The sequence below is a fragment of the Cricetulus griseus genome, chromosome 7 (assembly GCF_003668045.3).
Source record: "Cricetulus griseus strain 17A/GY chromosome 7, alternate assembly CriGri-PICRH-1.0, whole genome shotgun sequence".
Taxonomy (NCBI): Eukaryota; Metazoa; Chordata; class Mammalia; order Rodentia; family Cricetidae; genus Cricetulus; species Cricetulus griseus.
The window spans coordinates 53,100,017-53,108,921 of NC_048600.1; the positions used below are offsets into that span (position 1 = coordinate 53,100,017).

Below are 8,905 nucleotides of genomic sequence, written 5' to 3' on the forward strand. Positions count from 1 at the left end.
ATCACTTCTCTAAACTTTGACATTATCTTATAGCATTCAGAAAATAAACTAAGTTAAGCAGCATTCATATCTAATGATTAAAGAAAGTCAAATATCTGAACTCTGAGAGAAATGGGAAGTACAACATTCTAGAAGATGCACTCAGAAAGAAATAGAACTAGGTAGAAACTATATCTACTTTTATAATTTCACTTATTATTTATACTTGTTGATGAGAAAAAACTGGCTCTATTAACTTGGTCTGTCCCTGGCAATATTGCTCTAATCAGTGGATGACAGAATCCTCTAGTTAAGAGTATACTATATATATGCTTTTTGACAAGAGGCAGCCTTACTGAAGTATGGTACTAGGATTAAAAAGATTGGTTACATGAGGAGAAAAAAATGGGATCTGTGATTTAAAAGCATAAAAAGAATGTAAGTTTGATGTATACGTTGAAATAGCATGCATATCTTACAGAACCTACAATCATTGGAGCTCCATTAGAATCAAAGCAATATAATTCCTTTAATCGGTGTGACTTTCAGCAGGCTTGATGCACATGCTGTCTGGTACCTTAAAAGCACCACCTGACACTTGATATACATTTGATTCTACAGAGAGAAGAAATTGCCTCTTCAGTCAAGGTGTCTTCTATGGCTTCACATATTCTTTCTACCGCAGGAAAAAGAAAACTCCACACACTTCAAATAGTCCTTCAGATCAGACCACCCCAGGGCCAGAACTGTAGCAATTCATCCCACCTGGCACTTCCTCATTCATAAGAAAAAGTAGTTTCTACATTATCAACTTATAAAGAAATTGAATCAGTTGGCTGACTCCTTTTTAGATACTGTGATGGCTCTACTTGGTTGTTAGCTTGACTATGTCTAGAATTAACTAAAACCTGAAAATGGAAGGGCACACCTGTGAGGGCATTCTAGTTAATAGGAAGTGGAAAGATCCACAGCTAATCCAGACCTTTGAGGTGGGAAATGCACCTTTAATCCAGATCTTTTGCAGTGGGAAGACCCATCTCTAATATGACATACACCTTCTGCTGGAAGCCTATATAAAGAAAATGGAAGAAGGAAGCCTCTGACTGCTTGACTTGTTATTGCTAGCAAGTATTTTCTTTTTTTTAATATAATTTCAACAAGAACTTTATTTAAAAAAAAAAACCCTGTGACATAATGTATTTGTCTCTAGAAAAGTCGTATTTACACATCAAGGAAGAAAGGCTTTTTTTTTTTTTAATGTAGATCTCAGCAGAACAATCCATCACACGGTCCTAGCATTCTAGGAACACTCCAGCAAGGGAACCCAAAGGGAGCTGCCGTCCTTCTCAATCATACTCAGAGAATCGAATGTGCTGACTGGCTTGTTGAGTCTTGGCCAGTCTAATCTTCTCAGCTTTGGTGATTAACTTCTCCGTGCCTCTTTTCTTTTCCCGAGGTTGATTAAATTTGGCCTGTCTATCTACCAAAATCTTTTGCCAGTACCTCTGCTCATGATCACCCGAAAGGACCTCGAGGTTCCAACAGTGCTTCTTTCTGATTTCAGTCAGTGCATTCATTACTGCCTGAGCATCCTCAGGAGTTTTGAACCGGGCATGGCATTCAGTATCTTCTTCTAGCAAATCAACGTAAGCAACTGAGAGTGCGGCCAAAATATCCCTGACTTGTTTCCTGCCAGGTAGAGGCTCTGTGCTCATGATCTTCACAATAACTCCATTCACGAATTGTGGGCCTTGGGTGTTAACCTTCTCCTGGGTGCAGCATTCTGGATGGCTGACTTTTCCATTCTTCACTCCAGACTTGTTGGGCACTGTACAGTCGGTTTCCATTTCTGACTCCAATTTTATTTGAGATATTTTTTTTTAGAGAAGCCATGCTGGCTTTTTGCAGTGCCAAATACTCTTTTTTTCAAATCCATCCATTCATTCTTGGACAGCACTCTCAATGGTATAACCTCTTCTCCCATTTTATGTCTCTCCTTGTGTTTTTTCTTATGCTTTCTTTTTACTTTTAGGAGTGAGTCACCTTTTCTGTCTCCTGTCTCCTTCTCCTCCTCTGTAGAGCAGAATTCTAAGTCTCTGCTTTCCTTGGAGATTTCAGAAGCGGCTTGGCTAATGCCATTTTTCTGCGCCCTCTTCTTGGCTTTTGGCCTGGGGGTCTGGCAGTCTTCATCCTCAGCACTGCTTCTTTCCCTTTTCCCTACTCTAACTTCAGGTAAGACAGACGGCTCAGTCTTCTCCCGTTTTTTCTTCTTCTTTGCAGGTTGCTTTGGAGCTTCAGGAGTTTCTGCTTCAGAGCCTACAGAGGCAGTCCTTGGTCTCTTGCCTTTACACACACCCATGCCACTTGTGTCCTCCATATTTAACTCTTTGGCCTGCACACTGTCTTCCTTCTTTATTCTCCTTTTTTTTTCTTTTTCTTCTTCTTCTTCTCTTCAGCTACTCTTAAGGAAGGGATGGGTTTGTTTTTTCACTGTCTTAGGAAATATGCCAGGTTTTCTTGGTGCCTCTTCTGGTGGGTTGTTAAGAAACTCAATGGCTTTTGCTGCTTGTTCTTTTGTTTCAAACTCCACAAAGGCAAATCCCTTAGGATCCCCAGTAGACTTGTAATGTGGAATACTTATATAAACCACGTTGCCACATTTCCCAAATACTCTTTCAATCCAGCTGTGAGTAACATTCTTGGGAAGTAACTCCACATACACGGTGCATTCCTCCTCATCCTTTGGTCTCTCTACCAAGGGCTTTTTTCTCCGGATTCTGGTCCCTTCTAAGTCCAACTCTACTACAGATGAGCTTTTCAATGCTCTGGCTATTAGTTTCCCATGTGTGGTCAATTTTTTCATTTTGTTGAAAGACACCAGAAGACAGATGTCCACTTTTCCATCTCTAGATTTTTCGATTTGCTCTCGAAGAAACCTGTCCTTGTGAAGGTTTGCATCCCCAAACCAGAAGTCAACTTGCTTGGCAATATCTGCAAGCACCTGTTTAACCCTGGAGCGCTTCTTTTTTACTTCTTTTCTCTTCTCAGTGCTTTCCTGCATAGTTTTTTGATTTTCAGTTTCCATTTCTGGTCACGTCCCCAAATCCACGGTCAGCGGCTGCCTTCTTCCACGCTTTCAGTCTCCCGATCCTTCGAGAGCACTAGCAAGTATTTTCATTCACTGATATTGGAGCTTACTTTTTCTGGAGTCAGGTATATACCAAAAACCAGCCTTTTGGACTGAAAAAGTACAGGATTCTTAGACCTTCCATTCATCAACAGCCATTGTTGGATTATCTGGACCACAGCCTGTCATTCATTCTAATAAACTCCCTTTTCTATATACATAGAGAGATTCATACTATAACTTCTGTCATTCTAGAGAACCCTGACTAACACAGATGCTATTTCATATTGTAGTGATAATAGCTCATTAAACTGTGTATGAACAAAAGCATAGTAAAATTAAATGACATATGCAAATTGATACACTATTTGACAATGCAAATCAGCTTGACTCTCACTATATGATCAACTAGTCAATAAACTCCTTGTGAAATCTTAACTTCCAATCTTAATACCACCTGCTGCATGTAATCTTGTTCTTACTATGATTTTTCCAATCATCTCTCAACCAGGAAAAACACCAAGCCTTGCACAGAATATGTGGGGTCCAGTATAGATAGGATACAAAGTGTTAAAAAAAAAAAAAACACATAAACTATAGTAGAAATTGCGCAATATGTAAAAAAAATATGAGACCTAATTGTCCCCAGTGGAAATCTACCCTCAAGAATCATTTAGAGACATGTTATGTTTCTTCCCTAAGTCAGCTGGGTTCATACAACTTGAAGGTAAATTTATTTCTACATTGCTATACTCCCTGAATACCCTTCTGAACTGGTATAGACAAGAAAGGAAATCTAAGCATGCTCTTATACTCTTCAACTATCTTAAAGTAAGTCTTTAAACTCAGGTTGTTGCTTTTATATCTTCAATTTCCAATAAATTACCTCTTACAAAAAATGCAACTGTTTTCTCAAACCATTGGAAACTAAAAGTTCTCTCTCCCATTGTAGACAATACGAAGATCCCCCACTATGGCCTTCAGGCATCTGTTCTCCAAGATCTTCTTGGTCTGGTACATAGTTTAAGACCACAGTTGTGAGATGGAGCAACAACCTCCTTGTCCCTCATCTCAAATGCTCAGATAATGGAGAAGACTATTTTAAGATGAGTTTGAATAGTGAACTCTATCTTACAGTTTGGTGAATAAGAATCAAGTACAAATGCTCATTATTAATAGTTGCCTCAAAAATTAATACTCACACATGTCACATAAGTTAGTTTTTTTGAGAAAAAAAAGATAAAGTATAGACTCACATGGAAGCGATAAATAGGATGGAGATGAGAAAAAATGAATGAAGATATTCTGTAGGCTTCTCACATTCTATACATTCCTTTGCTAGCTGCCTTTGAATCTTGGCCACATTCATAACCTTCACTTCCAGGAGACACTTCCAATTTTTCATTCTATAATATAAATTTCTTGTCTGCTTAAGAAAAACATATAGCAACATACACCAACCATACAAAATCTAACAGGAACTTCACAGATCTTGCAAAGCAAGAATACCAGCCAAAGCCCTTAACTTGTAAGTCACACCCACTCTGATGCTATAGATTCTTCCCACTTTCATCTAACTTGGATCCACAACAGGCTGCAGCCAACTTTGGTAAAGACACAGTGCTGACAGTATATATACATGTTTAGACAGGGCCTTAAACAATGATTCAAAACAGTGTCACATTAAGACTAGAAAACACTTAGGATTGTCAGCTTAGAAAAGAAATGACTAGAAAAGGTATTGATCTTCTTTAAATATATAATAAGATGTTTAATTTAATGTTTCATATAAAATTGTTTTTCTTAATGAAGACCTTTAAAATGAAATAGATTCTTCAAAAGGTATTGAGTTTCCTGATACTGGAAGTATCCCAAGAAAATCTGTCCTCTTAGCTGAGTATTTATTTAAAAAATACATTCAAGCTACATAGTAAATGGGTAGTTGCTAACAGTACTAAATTTTCTTATAACTTCAAGGTTATGATCTATCATTTTCTCCTAATTGACTGTATATCTGCTATAAAATGTGATGTTAATATCTGTATGTTAGTTGTGTAGAATTTTTCATTGAATTAAAAGATTCCATTGCAGAGGGGTAGATCTTAAACCAAGGTGTTCAAAAGGGATCCCCATTAAGATTCAGGAACTAAACAACTCACAAATCTCAGGAAGTCCCTGAGGCTTACCATGTTCACAAGATCCATTCCTCCAAGGTGTTGAATGAACAATAGAGATTACTGAGGATAAAAAAGACTGAGCTGCAGAGATGCTTTAAAGTCACGTAAAGGGTTCCAGGGTTCCCACACATGCTATGTGCTACTTTTGCTCAAGGTAATGTAGCTACCTTGGGTGGCTGTTCTCCTGTAATTAACCATTCATTCATATTCCTGTTATTATTCCCATTAAAGTCAATAGTTTATCAACTTGGACTTCAGTGATTAGGTTGCTTTGGACAATCTGGAATGAGTAGAAAGTTGTTTACACCCCCAAGGAATACTGCCATAGAACAATAATGAATAACATTCCATTTAATTCATAATAATCTAGTACCATGGAAAACTTTCTGATGGACAGGCATTATGAATGTAGAGAAGGCAATGATATTTACCAACTATATGACCCAATGCTCCAACAAAGACGAGTATTCTTCACAATGGCATTTCAAGGCATATTTTTGTTTAAGATCAACTATATAAAACAGAGCAATAAGTACAAGGTACATCAAACATATTCTCAGGGTTAATGACATCATGGCTGAGTGTCTTCCAGTGAGCTATCAAGGCTTGAGTCATAGCATCATCACTTTCTAAAAAATTTTGCCCTCAAAAGCTTTGTTATTGTTGCCAAGGTTACAAATTAAACTCAATAGAAGCTTAACATTTTTAAGTGGCCTTTTCTTCCTTTTTAAAATTGTTTACTATACCACCCAGAAATTCTCAGAACATTTCTTTTATTAGTAAATTTGTAATTTTTCAGACAAATTTTAAGTAAAAGACAAAGCCAGTTAAAACACATAAATGATTACTACCTCTTATGTTGCTGATGCTCTGAGAGTCTGAATAGCCCAGATACCTTTCCTGCCTTTTCTTATTATGAATACCAAGACCATATGATGTACAATGAAGCCTAATTGAGTTTTTTTTAATTTGCTTTTTGTTGTTGTTTTTGCATTCCCTGCATTTCATCTGAGTTTCACTATCTATAGTGGACTCTAGTGTATGTCTAAGTCTTAATTCCTGAAAAATTGAAATAATGCCTTATATGGTAAAATAATGAGAACCCTAAACAAGAAGTCATGAGTTAAAGCTTGCTTAGGGCTTTAATTGCCATCTGGTGTCTTTACAGAAAAGGGTCAGTGGGTGACTTGTTAAACATAGAGGACAGAGGACTGACACAAAGACAGGAGCAGACACTTAATCCAAGAAATGTCAGAAACCATTTCTTGGAGATGATAATGAACAAATCTCCCCAGACCTTAGCAAACCTAGACCTGCAGACACCCTGATTTCTGCTTCTGGCTCAGGAAAATGTTTACTGTCTCGCAACTCTCATTTCCCTGGCTCAACAATGAAAGCATTCATATATCAATATACAGATATTTTAGATATCCCACAAAAGGCATAAAAATGCCTCTTAAACTTAGGAAAGTGGCCTTTACTTATAAAAAGAGAAGCTTAATGGTGCCTGCCCTAGGAGTCCATCCACAAACCATGAGATGATAAAAAACTCAAAAGCTGGACAATAAATCCTTTTGGATAGGCTGTGAACAAACATATTTTTACTGATACTAGTGGGAAGGAGAATATGGCACAACCTATATGAAAAGGGATTTGAAGAGTCTAATTAAAGCATATGTGCATTTGCCATTCAGCATAGCAGGGCTATATTTAGGAACTCACCCTGCAGCTTTATATTTTGAAAGCTTTATATATATGAAAATATGAAATATTTGTGCAAAGTTATTTATTGTGACATTATTTACACCTGTAAATTTTTAGAAGTTACCCATGGCTCTAACCACACAAAATGGTGAGTTTGATGATATTCTGTTTTGCTATAGAAGGAGGAGGAGTGGAAAGAAGAAGAAAAGGGAAGGAAGGAAGGAGAAGGGAAGGAAGATAAAGAAAAGACTCCCCATAGAAGATACTGCATAAAGTGTCAAAATTAGGTCAAAGATAACATTTATGCAGTTTGTATATATTGATTTTTTTAGAAAAGAATAGCAAGTCAACATACATCTGCTTTCACAATATTACCAAAAAAAGTAACATTGAAAACATAAAGTAACCAAGGTTAAATGTATCTTATGTGGTAGAAAGAATGGGATGGAGCAGAAAAAGAGCAACATTTTTGAGATCATAAATGATGGCTAGTTTTGCTTGCATAACAGTACTGTAGCAAGTCAGGAAATACACATAAATAAAACTGTCTTATATATTCATGTTTCTGGACACAGCATTGGTGCAGCTCTCAGACTTCATCAGAGAAGTTCTTTGTGCAGAGGATAGCAGTTAACACAGAAAAACACAAGTGATTAAAGTTCAGACAATAAGTATCTGTGGAATGTTCACTCATAAATGAATATCTATATCACACCCTGGCCTCCAAGGCTTAGAAATTGTTATGAAAGAGAGGCTGGGAAGCTGTGAAAGTCAGAGGAGAGGGAGGACCAGAGAGAAACTAATATGACAAGACAGCTGCACCCATGAATTCATAAGAGCTGTTGTTGCCTGCATAAGACTTGTATAAGATCAAGCCAGGCAACAGTCCAACATGGATGGGGAATGTATCATAAGAGTCTACAATTAGTGGAGGAGCTACTGACAGTTGACAGGTACTGGTGGAGTTTGAGGCACTTTTTCTTCAAAAAATGACCCCTGATGGATAGAGCACATTCCAGTGGACAGCCTTACAAATTGTACTCAGCATACTAATAAGAAAAACTAGAGTATATGAAGTTGGAGAGGGGTAGGAGTGGGGATAAATAAAATCAAAATAAAGAATTTATAAAAATAACACATTTAAAAAACAAAACAGGAAATCAATACATATTAACAAGTATTCATTTTAAAATTTAGTGTTTTTATTATAAAGAAAGAAAGAAAGAAAGAAAGAAAGAAAGACCACCTTTTCCCATACAATATATTATGATCATGCTTTCCTTCACCAACTCCTCCAAGTTACTCCCCTATGACGCAACTCCCCAACCCATTCTTTGTCTTGCTTTAGAAAATAAAGAACAACAAAGAAGAATCTTTTTTAAAAAAGAATATTTAGAAGCAAAAAATATGAGACATGAGACATACAACAATAAAAAAACATAAAACTGCAAAACCTAAAATATAAGCAGAACACCAGGGAGACATGCCCGCCCCCTCAAAAAAATCCAAAATAAAGTAATATAAAAATGTCTATAAACATACCATTGAGTTCATTTTATTTTAGCCAACTACTGCTGAGCATGGGGCTTACACGTAAATGTGGTTAATATACCCAGTGTAAATTTTGGAAATTATCAAATATGATTAAGCTAATGGGGAGTATCGGGGGAGGGAAGAAGAGAACATGAGGAAGCAGAAAGATCTAGTCAGGGGAAGAATAGAGAACAGCAAGAAAAGAGATACTACCACAGAGGAAGCCATTATAGATTTAAAGAGAATTCTGGCACTAGGGAAATGTCCAGAGATCTACAAGTTTGACCCCAACTAACAATCTAAGCAATAGTGGAGAGACTACCTTAAATGCCCTTCCCAATTATGAGATTGATGATTACCTTATATGCCATCCTAGAGCCTTCAT

General features: G+C 36.9%; 1 protein-coding gene across 1 annotated transcript; it reads right to left on the reverse strand.

The window, feature by feature from the left end:
- Positions 1–1,235: 1,235 nt before the first annotated feature.
- LOC100768885 (la-related protein 7) lies at positions 1,236–3,130 on the reverse strand. Its single transcript, XM_027425226.1, is given in 5 exon segments — positions 1,236–1,854; positions 1,856–1,905; positions 1,907–2,407; positions 2,410–2,466; positions 2,468–3,130. Coding segments are annotated over 5 exon segments (1,734 nt in total). The 5' UTR covers positions 3,065–3,130; the 3' UTR covers positions 1,236–1,325.
- Positions 3,131–8,905: the final 5,775 nt, after the last annotated feature.